At 32.8% G+C, this 17,613-nt stretch overlaps 1 protein-coding gene across 1 annotated transcript in view; it reads left to right on the forward strand.

The window, feature by feature from the left end:
- l(2)k01209 (uridine-cytidine kinase-like lethal (2) k01209) overlaps positions 1 to 17,613 on the forward strand; it is a 61,684-nt gene that overhangs the window by 29,218 nt on the left and 14,853 nt on the right. Inside the window, exons 9-10 of the mRNA XM_075368423.1 lie at positions 6,815 to 7,000; positions 16,399 to 16,564. Of these exons, the coding sequence (XP_075224538.1) occupies positions 6,815 to 7,000; positions 16,399 to 16,564 (352 nt within the window). The remainder of the gene's footprint in view (positions 1 to 6,814; positions 7,001 to 16,398; positions 16,565 to 17,613) is intronic.

Raw genomic sequence — 17,613 nt, forward strand, 5'->3', positions numbered from 1 at the left:
TATTTGTTAGCTCCTGTGCTATGCAGTTTATGCCAGCTGCAAGTCTCAAAATAACTCTTCAAGCACTAGAGATAAAAGATTAAGTTATTGGCACTTCCTGCCAATAAGGTGGATGTGAGTAGTGTTAAGAAAAAATTCCACATGTTGAAATGTCATAATAACCAATTTGATGATGTAATTATATGTATAATATGTAGTAGTGCATATCATTGAAATGATTATAACAAAAACAAATCAAATTTTTGTAACCAATGTAGTCATTATTTGTAAACATCAGAACCTCGATCTAACATTGCCTTCAGAATAGGAGTTAACTATGAAAGACAGAATTATAATAAATTGAAAAATATTTTATGAGATAAAGAAGTGTGAAATAAAAGACTTGAAGAGAATAACATCAAGTATAAGAATGCATACCTTAAAACAGGCATATGATGAATTGAAAGCAAAATAAAATACTACAGTAAACAACAAAAGCTCACAATTGGCTGTTAACACAAAAAACCAAAATATTATTTGAATAAAAGCTCAACATTTAGAAGAGATAAATGCTGAATTACAAGAAAAAATGATAATAAATACAGAACTTGCTGTTAATAATAAGCATCTCAAAGGTAAATTACCCGGATGGGGAGTCGTACTCTTTTAAGACTTTGGGGCTTGGCATCCCCATGGTCCTAGCCTATGCAGCTTTTCTTCCTACTACACACTGAACTGCTGAACCTTTTATAACATATACATACTCTACATTGCAAACATTACACAAATTACTACATATATCCTTACACTGCAAGACCAACATCTTCACTGTTTCTTCTTACACTTGTTATTGTGGCAACTTACAAAACACAACTGTAACCCAAGGTGGAAACTATTGTGCTGATGGGTTTATGTATTTTGTAGTGAATCTCAACATTGTCGTCTGGGCACTAGGATGAACTCAGTTGTAGGCAATCCTAGCTCTTGGTTTTTTTGGTGCTGAGGTACAATGAAGAAGGCAGACCCTTTGTTAAGGTTTCTCCCTTTCTGATAAATAGTGCGTTAACATAGGTTGAGGTTCTGTGAAATTCATCAGGAGTGGCACCCTCCTGATGGAAGTTTATAATGAAGAGCAATGTAGAAAACTCGTACTCCTTAAGTGAGTAGGTGCGAGCTTACTTCCAAATTAAAAATAAAAGAAAATTTAATTTGAAAAGCTCAAGTGAATCAATATAAAATAAAAGCTCAATCACAAAACAATTCAAATTAAGGGGGGAACAACGAAAAAATGTACTAGGGCTATGTAGTCTGATCACATGTATATTATTAAAATTAAAAAAATAATTAACATTAACAATACGAAAAATAATTTTTTAACATAAATTGAACATATTAAGCATATCAAAATTATGTTGAATCATATATATGGAGTCATAGAAAACACAATTCCACACTACTCGTCTGTCATATTTAAAAAAAATAATAAAATAAAGTAATTAACATTAACAATACAAGAAAATAATTTTTTTAACATTAGTTAAAGATATTATTTATATCAGAATTATATGGAATCATATATTTTGAATCATATCATTAATTTTCTGCACATAAGGATACTTTTCTGCACATATAAAAATAATGATGACCTCGCATCGAATACACCTATTTACCCAGTCTCACTGTCCTGTCTCATCAAACAAAGAACACACACGTCTCCACTCCATGATTGCTAAATTCACACTAGCCCTGAAACAAAGAATGTCAGTCTGGCTTCCTCCACCAGACGCTCGTTCGTATTTATGCACGTACACACTTTTTTCTGAGAATGTATATGCTCACACCAGCCCACGATGACATCACCATCTGGCTATCCAGACCATGTCATACATCAAAAACAAAGTTATGTAATACAATTTCTTATCAAACTAATTACGTTTATTTAACTATTAAAATAATATAATACTATTGCCTATTTTCTGTTTTTAATATCAGCTAAGCCAAATTAATATTAACTACTTTTTAAAATATTGAAACTTTTTTCTTTATGACAGAATATATTTTGTTCGTAACCAACAAAATTTTGAATGGTTACATAGGGAAGGATGGAGTGACAGTGGAGCCACATAAAATGTTCAATTTCAGCAAGGAAGTGATCTTTTGCTGTAACTTGCTGATGTTGAGTTGCCTGAAAGAAGAGAGAAGAGTTGTTGCTGCAGTCAGTCATGTCTCTGCAGGATTATGAGAAAGGAGAATGGTGTTGATGTGCCAACATCCTCGTTGGTTTTACTATTTCTACCATTCCTGATCGAATAAAAGTTTGTTACCATTCTGTTTGTGTGTGACCATATACACTAAACTCAAGATACTACTTTTAGCGTCAGGGTTTTGGTCACAACAAAGATGGTTGCATGAAGGAACAAGTTTATGCACATTGTGGCTCTATGGGACATGATGATAGCATATGTGCTAAAATAGAAAAATGTGTTAATTATAAATACCCACACTTGGTAAGGTATTGAGAATACACTCTTTATAAGGAAGAAAAGGCTGTATTAAAGATCTGTACTAAGCAGAAAACCTTTTTTCCAGTAAACAGGGAAATAACCAGCAAAGAACATTCTATTAAAAATTCTAGTCAAAGTACCACACATTCCAACAGAACGTACAAGAAGCTCCATCGTGATTTTATCAAAACCTGGGGTTTTATTTCTATCAGAACTGCAAATTACCTGATGTATCTCTGCCTCTGTAATTTCTATAGATAAACATCAGAGCAACTTCTTCTCAGACTCGCAAATGATGTGAGGTTTCATTAGTCACAGCATCATCTGGCAATAAATTATTCAGTAGAATGTTTAAAATCTCAGCTTTATTAAAAACAAAACCTTGTTTGGTCGAAAGAGCCTTCAAAAGAAGAATATTTTTCTTACGCTAATGCCCTAGGACTTAATACACAATACCTCCAATAAGGATCCTTATTTCCTTGCTCCCTAACAAAAGAATGTTTCTCTAATGAAAAGAATCTCTTTTTAATGTCCAACCACCTGAAAATATTCAACTATCTAGTCCATCAAGGGCAATTCTCTCTTGACCTGAAATATGGGGGAATTGAATTCTCAGCGGCATCAATGAAAGCCAGAGGAAATCTTTCTGTCAGGTCTTCCAATTAAATATCATTCAGACTTTGGACTAAGACTTGAGTCTAACTCAGAGAATATTAACAAATTTAGGCTCTGCCTTCCTGTGCAGGAAGGCAGACTGAACTAGATAGATGTAATATCCCTGTTCATCAGGGATATTACATCTATCTAGTTACATCACTAAGCATCTTGCAACTCCCTAACCAACTCAAAGATAATTAATTAATGATCTTTAGAACAATCATCAACAACAGACCATGCATCAGCTCTAGCAGGAATATTCCTACCAACAGTAACATAAATATTTGTTCCAACAAACAATCTCCTTTCATCTACATTACAGCATATGTTGGTAAATCACCGAAAATATTAAAGATCTCTTCTCAATACTGCACAACAAAGCCTTCAACTAATTCACCGTTATCATCTGTGACTTCACTATGCCAAGAAGTGACTGCAATGTCTTATACGTGTGCCATTATTGTTGTTTTTGTAGTTTGTGTCAGTCGTGTGTGGTCTGTTGCAATATACTGCTTATTTCGCTGCCCCTCCGTAGAAAGAAATCTGGGGGAGTCAGATTGGGCGATCGTGCAGACCACAAATCCCCTCGAAATGATTGGTTCACCAAAAACATTTCATAAAAAAAAGTCATTGCTATGTACGCTGTGGCGCCATCTTGTTGTGGAACCAACCGTGATTGTTTTCCATTTCTGTTAACTGACTAATGAAGTTTATTAAAATAACACAACAACAATTACTCTTAACTGTATTTTCAAAAAAATATGGGACCCACAGTGCGCGTGTGCATTCTAATCACACTGACCCAGACTCCAATTTTCGTTCTGTGTAAAGATTGTTTGTGTAATACCTACAGAATTTTGGTCAATTAAATGTTTAAACTGTTGTCAGTAATTTAGTCTTTTGGCACAGTATGTAAGTTTCAGTTATTAAACACACATTACTTTATAGGGTAAAAGTTTACAGCTTTATGTTCAGTAACAAATCTGATATCTTGCTGCTGTCGTAACTTGCGCATTGATTTTGATGGTTTTTTGACCATAGCATCCAAAATACCAAGCAGCTTCTGTTCATTTAATTTAGGTACATACACTTAGTTTTACTACATTTTGGAGAAAAACAATTTTTTTTTATTTATAATTGGTGAAACAGCCATGCTTGATTTCTTTTCTCCCACTGTTTCGTTGCATTCACTGTTCCACCATTGATATTTTTTACCAGATTTTATTGGGGGTAATTATTCTGCAATTTATTTAAGGTTGTTAACTAGATCTTTGAGTTTATCTATGATTGTTATTTTTTCAGTTGTTTTTTGGTAATTTTCATTCTTGATTACTTCGGTAGGGTCCATTTTTCTTTTTGTTTTAGGGGGCTTGGTTTTCTTGCTTTCTTTGAGGAGTAAATTTAATTTTAATTTTAATTCTGACTATATAATGTCTGAACTTGTGTCTACTCCTTGGAGGATTTTTACATTGTAGATCTCCTTGTGGTGGTGTTTGTCCATGTAGACATGGTCTAGTTGCCTTTCTCCTTGGGGGGTTTCCAAGTTTTGAGGTTTCCTCTTGAAGTATGTGGATTTTAAGGTTAGGTTGTGGTTTCTGCAGAAATCAACGAGTCTGTTCGTATTTGTTTGTTTTATTTTGGGTGGGCCATTTTCCAATGATGTTGCAGTATCTTCTTTCTCTGCCTAGTTGAACATTGAAGTCTTTGATTGTTAAACATGGTTTTTGGGAATGCTATATATGTGGAAATGTAGGTGATTTGCTTTGGTTTGATTTTGGGCTTTGTATTTTTCATGTGTAGTGTTAAGGCATTCCAATGCTTCTGAAGTTATCTTCTAAATAGCAGCCCACTGTACTCGAAGGCTGCCTTCTGTAAACTCTGGTGTTGCTTGGTTCAGCCAGTATTGTATTCTTTAAAAGACCTTTCACGATTGACTGTCAAGGGTTCACCTGTGGTGGGACTAGGTCTGAAGTTACAACTCCAGATGTGATCTAGTGAGGTGTGATTTGATGATAAATGAAGCTGTGAAGTTTGTTTGGATTCAGTTCACCAGACAAATTTCTCCTATTTGTTCTGGATGTATCCAGGGGCACTTTGTGGAGGCTCAATCCGACTTTTTGTTAAATTGTTATTTTAGAGAAAAATTACAAAGTCTGATCCTATACATTACTTCCAGTAATTATAATATTGATACTAATAAATTAGATCAAGAAAGTATAAATTTAATAAGGAATTTCTTTGAATTTGAATACATTCCATGTATTGATAATGCCTGTATTAAATCAAACCTTGAAATACGATCAATAAAACTGGATTATGGTCTAATGAATCATTCATTATTGAATAAGAATAGTAGTATAAATAATGTAACGAAAATAAATCATGAGAACTTATACAATTATGCAGTCAAACAAATTTTGATATGATATATCAAACCTAAGATGTGAATGAAGTGGTGAAATTCATAGTCAATACTATAGTTGAAATTATATGTAAATCAACACAGATAATTAAAAATAATAATCTTAATAATGTACCTTGAAACCCATACATTACTCAGGGACTAATAAAATCACAAAGTGTTAAATAATGATATACAAGCTATGGAAAAAAATTCAGAAAATGAAACAATAAAAAGCTCATAAAAAATATGCTAAAAATTAAATTCATTGTTAATGAAGCAAAAATGAGATTAAAATTCAGTTTAGAAGAGTCTAAACTGAACAGGTATAAAACTGACCCAAAAAGAACATGAAATTTTGTGAACATTAAATTTTATACAGGCTTAGGAACTTACTACTAAAACTTTCTTCATGATTATGTATGGGCTGTATGTAATAGAGTTTACTTATGGTAGCTATTATTGTATGGGGTGAGAAAATAAAACAACTACAAAATTTTCATAATAAGGTTATCAAGATTCTCAAAAAAGTACATATTAGAAACAATTGCATTACATTATAAAGAACTATCACATACATATGTTAATAACAATTCCATTATATGAAAAAAGCTATAATTTTGCATAAAGTCAACAATGAAAAAACCAAAAAAAAAACATGTGTATACATCAGTATTTTATTTTAACTTGTTAACACCTGAACTCAAAAGTTTGAGCTTCAAAAATAAATTGGAAAGTTGGGTTAGAACACTAAATGAAAAACGATATGTATTTGAAATAGAGAGACATTTTAGTACTAAGAAAAATGTAATGAATACTTTAGTTATTAAGTTTATTGTGTTCACTAAATTAACGTAAAATTTATTATGTATTGGCTGCTAAGTTTTTCCAGGCTGCGTACTGAAGCTTAAGTATCTCTGCAGGATTCAGTGTGGTTATTTTATATAATTATGAATTGTATCTTATTCTGTTATCTGGTATTGATAAAAAAATAAGTAAGATAAAATAAAATTTATTTGAACAGATCTCTTTTATGAGCATTTACTGATATTGTCAAGAAATTTTATAATAATAATAATAATAATAATAATAATAATAATAATAATAATAATGAATATCACTTTATTTCAGTAAATTAACTAATTCATAATTAATTTTAATGTTATTATAGTGTATTTTTAGAGATTTTTTTTCCATTATATGCTAGTTATTTCTGTCCTATATTAGTGGTTTCTGTAAATACTGATTATATATGATTATTCTTCTGTTGCAGGAAATTGTTGTAGAAACCCCACAGGGTATGCTTTATCAAGGTAAACGTTGCGCTAGTGATAAAATATGTGGTGTATCTATATTGAGAGCTGGTGAAACAATGGAACAAGCAGTCTGTGATGTCTGTAAAGATATACGTATTGGTAAAATATTAATACAGACTAACTTGACTACAGGTGAGCCTGAGGTAAGTAAAAATCATTATATTTTATGAAGCAGAATCTTGGCTTTTACAATTATCTTATAATTATTTTTTTAATTATTGTGTTCAAAAAAGAACATTAACAACATATATTAGATATGCTTTACATGGGCTTGGGTTGATTGAATTAAAAAAGAAGAAAAATAATCCAGTCTTGAAAACATGATTATCCTGATGATCTAGTGTGCTGTCCGACAGTATAGTTCTAACTATAAGTAATTTGCATTTTATACAGTGTGTTTGGAAAGACACTGTGAAGTATGCTTTAGAATTATGTTGTGCATTCTGTTCTTTCAGTGTTAGGATGGTTGCCCTGTGGGTTTGTTGGACATTGCTCAGTAATAAAACAAGAAGTCAGTTGTTGAGTAGTGAACTTATTTCATTTTGTTTCATGTTGTTTAGTTTGGTTTATCAGGATCAATACTTGCAAGAAATGTAATTGTTCTTTCAGTAGAGGAACACATTTTTCTTGTTAAACATATCTTTTTTGAAGATGACAAGTATACTGATGTAGTGAAGCACAAGTTTTCTGAAAAGTTCCCAAATACTTCTGTTCCTTGTTGCAATACAGTTTGAAACGAACTCTTATTGATAAATTTTGAGCCACAGACTCTGCTGAAGACACTGATTGAAGTGGAAGATCACCTAAACCACCTAAAGCTCCAGACCACCTAAAGATCATGCCTAAATTATTGACAATAATTTAAACGTTTTATTGACCAAAATTCCGTAGGAATCTTAGACATATTTTTTTTTTATAGATGAAGCATGGTTCATCTGGGAGGGCATTAATTCACAAACTATATGACTGTGGTTGACAACTAACCCCCATGAATTACACGAACAATCTTTACACAAAGCAAAAATTGGAGTCTGGGTCAGTGTGAGTAGAATGTGCATTGAGGGTACAATCTTTTTTGAAAATATAGTTTATATTGATTCTTATTGTGCTTTTTTAACAAACTTCATTTGTCAGTTAACAGAAGTGGAAATCAATCATGCTTGGTTCCAACAAGATGGCGCCATAGCACACACAGCTAACAGGTTGATGACATTTTTTATGTAATGTCTTTGGGGAACAAATCATTTCAAGGCGTTTTTGCCTGCATAATTGCTTGATCTGACTCTCCCAGATTACTTTCTATGGGGGCAGTGAAACAAGCAGTGTATTGCAACAGACAATGATTGGCGAACTAAAAATCACAATAACAGCATAAGTACGAGACATTACAGTTCATCAGCTGATTAAAGTGTTTGAAAACAAATCAAAATATCTGCATTGTTGTATTGATGTTTGGGGTTATTTTCAACAATTTTATAAACCATTCCAGTTATTGAAATATTTATTTCTGTAAAATAATGAAATAAATGCAAAGTAATTAAGAAGTTTTGTCTTTACACTTCCATAATTGCAATGCACAGCAACTTTCTGGAACATGCTGTATTTCATCAGCTACTGATGTAGCTTTGTTTTAGCCTGGGCTGAATTTTTTTTTAGAGATAAAATAGGTAGAATAGTACAGATGAATGAGAGAATATGGGTTAATCCATTTGAAGTGTCCCAAAAAAACATAAGCTAGTTGTTTGACCAATTAAAAAAAAAAAATTGAAACTTACCCACTTGTTTCCTACATATTTTAGGACCTTAAAACTATTTTTTTTAAATTTTTTCTTTAAAAGTTTACCTGTGGTGGCCATTTTTGTTATGGTGCGCACACCTGTTTTTGTGATTGTATGGGTTTATGGAAAAAATCATAACTAAATATTATTGGTCCTGGAAGGATGAAACAAAAAGCAATTTAATCATATTTTTTCAAGGTAATAGTTTGGTCCAGTGGTTTATTTACCTATCTCTCTTCTTTCTATGAGAAAATTACAAATAAAGTTGAACATGAAAAATGGTGAAATTTCACCTTTGTGTGTATGACTGATCGTCATACACATAGCAGTAGAGTCTTTTTTCGTAAGTGAAGTTGGTACAATACTTGAAACTTCATAGTCTTCATAGCCTTGGAGTCTTCATATTCCTTGGAGTCTGAAGTAAAGTAACATCTTACAATGCCTTCTGACTCAGGAACATACTTGTTCTACTGAGAAAAAATACTTTTGAAACAGTTAACACACAGAATCTTTCCAGGAACTAAATTTAAATTTGGAAAAATGTGTTCTTTAAGAGCTTGCTCTAATGTTATTTGTCTTAAGTTTTTCTTAACTGTTTTTATGAGTTCTCAATAGGTCACAACATAACTGTCGATACAGGTGGCTGAATTTCGACAAAAACCTTTTTTCATGATATTTACAAACAGTAGTGACATCTGAATTAACACATAAAAATATAAGTTGTTGATTTTAATTACTAAATTCACAAATATATAATTATTAGTAAGTAAAACTTATTTATTTAAGAAACAATTCCAAACACAGGATGAAATTTGAGACACTGTAAAGATGTGAACAAGTCACACTGACTAATGTCAAACTGACCAGTCTGTAACTGCAAAGCTAAATGAGTCAAGAAGTATAAATGAACATGTTGCAACATGAATTTTCCTGACGACTAGAAATGACTTCAAGCGCCTGTTATAACATGAACACTGCAGTTGAATGGTTCAAACAAAGTCTGTTTCAACTATAGTAATAAGTATAAAAATATTAAAGTGCCATGAAGACAAGAACTGAAGAAAATAAGTGCACCCTGTTGGTGCACTTATTTAGTGAGTCAAAATGGTATCGCTTTTAACAGGTTTTTCATGATTTCTGAGAGGTTATAACTTTTTTGTTAGCACAATATACAAAAAACATTTTTATTTGCCATAAACAACTACAAAAACACTGCAAATTGTGAAAATTTGAGATTTTTATCACCAGCCTCATCATAGATATTTGAAGCCAAAATTTGAATTAAAAAAAATAATTCGTTTTCAAAAATTCATAAAAATTTAGCGGTAAGTATATATATATCACCATTAATATTTATAGTAAAACTACTAACGTATACCTACCTACTTATAAAAAAATAATTCAAACTGTGTACACCATCCCTGCCTCTTGAAAAAATTACCAAAAGTGATATTTCACTGTTTTCATGTTCAAATTTATTGGTAATTTTCTCCTAGAAAGACGAGAGATTGGTAATCAAACCAGTGCACCAATCTTTTACCTTGAGAAAATATGAATAAATTGCTTTTTGTTTCATTCTTCCAGGACCAATAGTTTTTTAGTTACGATTTTTTTCTGTAAATCCATACAATCACAAAAATAGGTGTGCACACTGTAACAAAAATGGCCACCACAAGTAAACTACTTGAATAAAAAATGAAAAAAAAGTAGTTTTAAGGTTTTTTTTTAGTTTTTGTTGAGCAAAAAATGATGCTCTGTCGTTATCATCGCTCAACATGAAATATAAAAACAAAATCAAAACAAACAAAAGTATGAAAAACAAAAACAAAACAAAAACTTAGTCTAAATGTTAATTTTTTTGGACGAAAAATATTTTCTTTTACCATTGCCTAGAAAAAAACAAAATTTGGAATATTAAAATAAAATATCAAATCTAATAAGACAACAACAAAATTAAAATAAAATAAAAACATAAAGTAAAAATATAAAAACAAAATTAAAACTCAAACTAAAATACTAAAAACAAAGACAAAGAAAAAAACTTAAACTAAAATGTTAAACACAAAAAAAATAAAACTAACATACAAAAAATTTTAAGAACACTATTAAAAGGTGTGCAAAATACTAATAGCTCGAAGAAAAAAATACCCGGTCCAAAACCTCTATATTATTGCCCAGATTTTGACAAAAATTGGGCAATTTAAATTTACATTACAAGGCCGCATAACATATGCAATCCACAAGGATGTGGCACACAGTCAAGCGGCACTTGCATCATATGATTATTGGTGCATTTTTTGCTGACATCAGGTACCGGTGAGTAGCTGTTGACCCCCATTCACAATTGTGAGAGGACCACTTCCTCTCAGTGAAATTTCCTGTGGAAGGAATTCCTTGGCAACACAGTATCATCTTTGATTTCTCGAAGTTTGTTATCTACTGTGGCAATCCAGTCATCTTGCTACCGTTCACGAAGTGCATGATTGACATGGTTAATAAAGTCAGATGTAGTAACACAGGTAGTGAAGCAAGTGACTGCTCCCTGCAGTCAACAAGGATGCTGATGACAGGGCTTGATCTAAAGGCACCTGTAGCAAGCCGAAGGAAAGCATGATGTCCAGCATCCAGCATTTTAAGCACTGTATAACGCACTGAAAAGTAGGTGACACAACCATAATCCAAATGGGAACAAACCAAGGAGTAGTAGAAATGCAATATACATGTCTGATCGGCACCCGAATTGGTATTGCTAAGGACTCGCAGCATGTCTAAAAGTTTGGAACACCTTGTTTTCAATTCTTTGATATGTTTGATCCATATAAGGCGGCTATCAAAAAATAAACTTAAAAATCTGACAGAAGGAGTGATAGCAATTAGCTTTCCACTGAGAAAGACTTGCGGAACAAATGGGTCTCACATGTGAGAAAAGACTACACATTTTGCTTTCTCAGGTGAAACTATGAAGCCAGTATCCTTGGACCAAGCTTCAAGGTGAGATATAATGTTCTATAGTAGCCTCTCAGCTGTGGTTGTTAAATGGGATGCAACATATACAGCAAAATCAATAAATAAGGAAAATTAAACACATGTAGTTATACCGTTGATGGCTGTAGAATATAAAGTAGCACTTAATGCACTTCCTTGAGGTATTCCATTCTCCAAGTCGGCGCTAACCGAAAGATAATCTCAATATGAACATGGAAAGTTTAGTCATTCAATAAAAACAAGCGTATTGTCTCTGACTCCCCATTCTTTGAGGTGTTTAGAATACCATGTCGCCAGGCCATGATGATTGCCTTCCTGATATCAAAGAAAATAGCGACAAGGCGCTGGCGTAGTAGGAAAGCGTTTTGTATAGCTGTTTCCAATGACACTAAGTGGTCAATGGAGGATCGTCCTTGTCAGAAACCACAATGTTCTGGAGATAAAAGGCCATGCCTCTCCAAATATCATGTAAGTCTGAGGTTCACTATCCTCTCCATTATCTTGCATAGGACACTTTTCAAGGAGATAGGGCAGTAGCTTGAGGGTCTCGCTTTGTCATTACCAGGCTTAAGTACTGGCATGACAACAACTTTGACCAGACAGCTGGGAAAACTTATGCAGAGAATTGTTCATTATAAATATCCAATAATAGGTGTTGTAATGCGGAATGAGGTGTGGTAGCATACCGAGATGAACGTTGTCAGGTCCAGAGGACGTGTCATGTGAGTTTATAAGTGCATATAATAACTCCTTGACTGTGAATAGAGCATTTAATTCACTGAACAAATCACCAATGTTCAACGGTAATCTTTCCATCTGTATCTTGTACCTCTGAAATTTGTTACTATATGATGAAGTGAGAGACACCGAGTGGAAAGTATTCGCTTTTATAGTTGCCACCTCAGAAGATATTGAAAGGAGTTCCCCTTCATGAAGAAGCCTGAAAATAGACTGTTTGGGTGACCCACAAATCATATGGATCTTTTTCCATACAGTAGTAGTGTGTGAATTGGTGTCTACATATTTCCTCCATGACCTCCTCCTAGCATCCAGGAATATCTGATAACATACCACTCCAGCCTGACGATACAAATTTAGATGTTCATCTGTAGGCCTGTGGTTAAATTTATGCAGAACTTGCCGTCATTTGCTAATAGTGTTCTGGCAATTGTCATTCCACCAAGGAACAGAAGTATATGTAGGGTTTCCCAATGTTTGTAGGATATATCTATTAGCAGTTTCATGTATCGTAGATGTAAAAGAGGAAAGATGATCAAGGATGTCTGTGCCACAGACATACTGTGATGGGAAGGCTTTATGGTAACTGTTCCAATCCACCTTTTCAATAATCCATCTCCGTGGTCTTGTTCTCACCTCGCAGTCATCATCAAAAGCAATAATAATTGGGCTGTGATGACTGCCATGAAAGTCATCACAAACCGACCAATTCAGATGAGGGAGTAAACTCTGTGAGCATACGGAGAGGTTAATGCTGGACAGTGTACCAAATGATAAGGACATGAAAGTATGTCATGAAAGTATGTGTGAGGAGATTTGGCAATTATAGAGTGCTGAACTGAGAGTTCGGTGAGAGATACAAATTGCAGATAAGCAATTTGAAGGGGATAGAGACCTTCACAGCATCAGCAGGAATAAGAGTAGCTAGTGGCATTCTTGTAGCCGACACCTCAGTCTGCATGAAAATAGCGACTCTGAAATAGCCTCTGAGCGCTATTGTGTCGTGTTGTAGAAGATGTGTTTCTTGGAGGAACATGATTAGTAGTTCATACACGCGCCCTAATACCCTAATATCCTCAATGCGGGACCAAAGACTTCTAACGTTCCACTGAATAATGTTTGTAAGTAAAGTTAGTTACAGATTCAGAATTTTAGGAAAATATATAAAAATTAGTTGTAAGTAATCCAGTTTTTCTTTTTCGTGTTTTAAGGTTCTGAGACATGTAGGAAACAAGTAGTTTCAGTTTTTTGAATTGGTCAAGCAACCCCCACGCACTTTAGCTAAAGTCACTTCAAATGGATTGACCCATATATATATGTATGTACACGTATGTACATATATATTATATATATATATATATATATATATATATATATATATATATATATATATATATATGTATGTATGTATGTATGTATGTATGTTAATGAATAAACATAAGTAGTATACAATGGAAAGATGTTGAAAGCAAATAAATACATTGGTTCTGAAGAGATAAAATGGAAATTCAAGAGATAAGAGATAAGCTGGAAGTCAAGAAAATAGCAGGTTGTTGAAGTTGATGTTTAATGAGTTGAAGAAGAAAAAGTAGATTCAGAAAGTATAAGTAAATAGTAAATAAGTAATAAAAAAAAGTATAATCTAAGTAGTAAAGTAATAAATAAAATAAGTAAATAGTAAATGTAAGTATTATATTGTAAATAAAATAAAATCTTGGATTAAAATGGATAAAATGTTGATAATATATCCTGTTTTAAGATGAAAATTCTATGAAAAAATATTTAATGTAAATAAAGAAGGAAAAGTGGATAATAAATATTATTATCTTGTTTAGGGGAGGTCAGAATGGGCAAAGGATATACAGATTTATAAACTGGAGTAATAGCCTCAGATTTTTAAACAGTGCGATTATTAAATCCATCAAAGAAAACTGAAACTAATAACTGAAACCTACTGGTGTTTCAATCAAATATCTCTAAATTGAAAGACTTGAGGTAATTTACTAGCATAAAAGATGTAAAGTGAAACAGGTACTAATTAGAAAAATTGGAGTTCAGAAATAGTAAGGACACAATGAATGATCTTGGATAAATTTTTGAGGCCAGGTTGAAGAAGAATAAAGATACATCAATACTTTTCATAAACAACAGAACTAATAACCCTTGTTGTAATGATCTTTTGGTTTAAAACTGGAAAAAAAGAATTTTTGTTTTAGTTATAGAGTTGCATTAAAATAAAAAACAAAACTTAATCCAATCTTATTCCATCACATGATATATTTTTATATTGCTAAGACTGAATAAAAGTTATTTTACTGTGATATTTGTAGTTCATTTTGTCTTTTATGATTACAATGTATACAAAAGAATTCCTTTATGAAATTTTAAGCTTTATTTTATAAAATAAAAATTGAAAAAGAAGATATGTTATGGAAAAATTTGTTTGTATGTTAATATAATACAGTTGCCATATTAAAAGTTATTCTGCAAGGGTGAGTTGAAAATTACCTACACTTTTCGTTCTACAATTTATTTACATAAAGGTAGGTGTTAGATATGTACATAACTTTTCTACGTAGTACTTCCATTGTCAGTGCATTTGGTTCAGTGGTCCAAAACCTTATGTATTCCTTCCAGAAAAAAAGTTTTGGTTGGTCGCAAAGCCACTTCCTGCACGTCTTAAGTCTGAAAATTGATGACCTTGCAAAGCATCCTTGAGTGGCCCAAACAGATGGAACTTGGTGAGAGCAAGATCTGGAGATTTATTGTGAAGCCAGTAGGCTTCAGCTTGTTTCCAACATTTTACTGTAATGTGTGCTGTTGATCATAGTCCCCTTTCCATGAAGTCTTCCAGTATAGGCACTTTTCTGTTCCAAAAAACAGTTGTATAACCTTTCCTGCCAGTGGCTAAGGCTTGAATTTTTTCTTTGTCAGAGATCCCAGTTGATTCCACTCCATATTCTCACATTTTCTTTAAGGCTCATAGTAATGAAATCATGTTTTGTCACTGGTAACTATTCTGCTCAAAAATGTGTTGCCTTCCTTGTTGAAGTGATCGAGTAAGCATTGGCAGATGTCAACATGTTTGAGCTGTGTTCTGTAGTAAGTGTCTTGGTACTGATCATGCACATACTTAGAAATGAGCTCATTATGGATGATTTGATGGGCAGTACCATGATTGATGTTCAAAGCAGATGTTACCTTTGCGATGGTAACTCACCTATTCACCATAACTATCTCTTGAGCTTGCTAAATCTTGTCTTCCATGGTGGAGGTTGTTGGGCATCCTGCACCCCATGCTACCACACTTGTCCGGCCACTTTTAAACTTCTCTATCCACTAAAAAAACTTTTACGCACTAAAACACTGTCCGTGTATTGCGATAAAAGTTACAATGAATTTCAGCCCTTTTACACCCTCTGACAAAAGAAATCGGATTACTGCTCGTGTTTCCTTGATGCAAACTGCTAGCGGAGTGGACAAGTTTATATTGCAATAGCTGGGCAAATGCAATGATTGGGATCAGATTTTCCACATGCCTATAGTCATACCAACTCTTAGCACCTATGCATAGAAGGCAGTATGACAACCTTGAAGATGAGTTATGGCAAAAGCGAAGATAATTTTTGACTAGCCCTCGTATGTTAAAAAGTATTGCAAGATTTGAAATTCAACCTCTTTCTAATATAAAAAAAGTAAAATATAGTTTTGAAACTTCATTGATAGGACAGTTTGATGATGTTTATATATGTGAGTGAACTAAAAAAAGTTCTATTATATCTTAGATGTTGTAAAGTTGCTGAGACTAATAAACTGTGAAAACAGCTAACTAACTAAATATCTGGCTCAGGGTGGTGTTACTTTTAGTACTTTTTTTTTGGTTGCTCCAAAACTAATATAGTGTAGATGCTTTCTTTCATAAATATCTATTGTAATTTAAAGGGGAATAAGAATTCTGTTTAGTTTTTTGTTAAGTGATAAGGTTCATAATTTTTTTATGGTATTTAGTTTTCAGTTTTGAGTTTTTTTTTATATTTCAGCTTTATTATTTAAGATTACCAAAAGACATAAAAGATTATAAAGTTATATTAATGGATGCCACTGTCGCCACTGGTGCAGCTGCCATGATGGCCATAAGAGTATTATTGGATCATGATGTTCCTGAACAGAATATTCTTATAGTTTCATTATTAATGGCTGAATCAGGTATGTCATCCTTTTTTTTATTTTAATCATTTTATTTTAATGATATTAATTTCTGTTTTGTGACAGTAATTTTATATGTTAATATGATACTCATATATGAACACTTGCAAGTAAAGTTCATGAGGCCAGACCGCCAAAGAGGAGAAATGAATTTTTTGAGAGTAGTTTTCTATACTGTATGATTCAAACCAGGGAATCTGAAAATAGGAGCAGATAACAAAATTTGTTTGTTTGTAGATCACTTACTGAGAATATGCTGGGTAAGTGCTGAGTATCCATAAATGTGCTGGATAAACAGCCAGGTTTCTGGTTACTGTAGAGGTCAGATATACAGTTAAGGCTAATTCAGTTGCATGATGGTGGTTTCTTTTCTAACAAGATTCTGTTATCTTTTCGTGTATCATAAAGCAATTAAGTAAATTATGTTGCTGTAATGAGTATGGATTTTGTGAGTTGCTGTTGAACTGTATTTTAAAATTTTATTCTTAGTTATAATACTAGTATATTATATAATAACTTATTATATTACACTAAATGATACAATAAGGGCAGCTGAAATGTAATGCACGCTGGAACATAACAGGAGAACCACAATGTCTTATAAAGTGAAGGTCCTTCCATTTTGTAATTTTATTACCTTACTACTAACATTCTAAAACTCTATTCACACCCTCTCATTTTCTGTCAGTCATCATTGTTTAGGAGTTGAATACACCTGCTATATCAATCCATCTAAGATAACAAGCAGTGATTAAATTTTCAGTGGAAAGAAGTGAACACTAGTGACATTCATTGTCATCTAAAAGCCATTTATGGTAATGGAATTGTTGATTGAAGTATTGTAAGTGGGCAGTAAAATTTTGTACATCAGAATTTGATAAAGTGAATATTGAAGATAACTGTCTTAGTTGTCGACCAGTTTCTGTGACTGATGAGAAGCTCCAGAAGAAGCTGGATAAATGTTTCAAAATGACTGATGGATCACAAAATTATGCATTGCCATCCAGGTAGGTACATTGAATGAACGACTAGGACACATTGTTGCACAA

Source organism: Lycorma delicatula, chromosome 6, assembly GCF_047948215.1.
Source record: "Lycorma delicatula isolate Av1 chromosome 6, ASM4794821v1, whole genome shotgun sequence".
Classification (NCBI taxonomy): domain Eukaryota; kingdom Metazoa; phylum Arthropoda; class Insecta; order Hemiptera; family Fulgoridae; genus Lycorma; species Lycorma delicatula.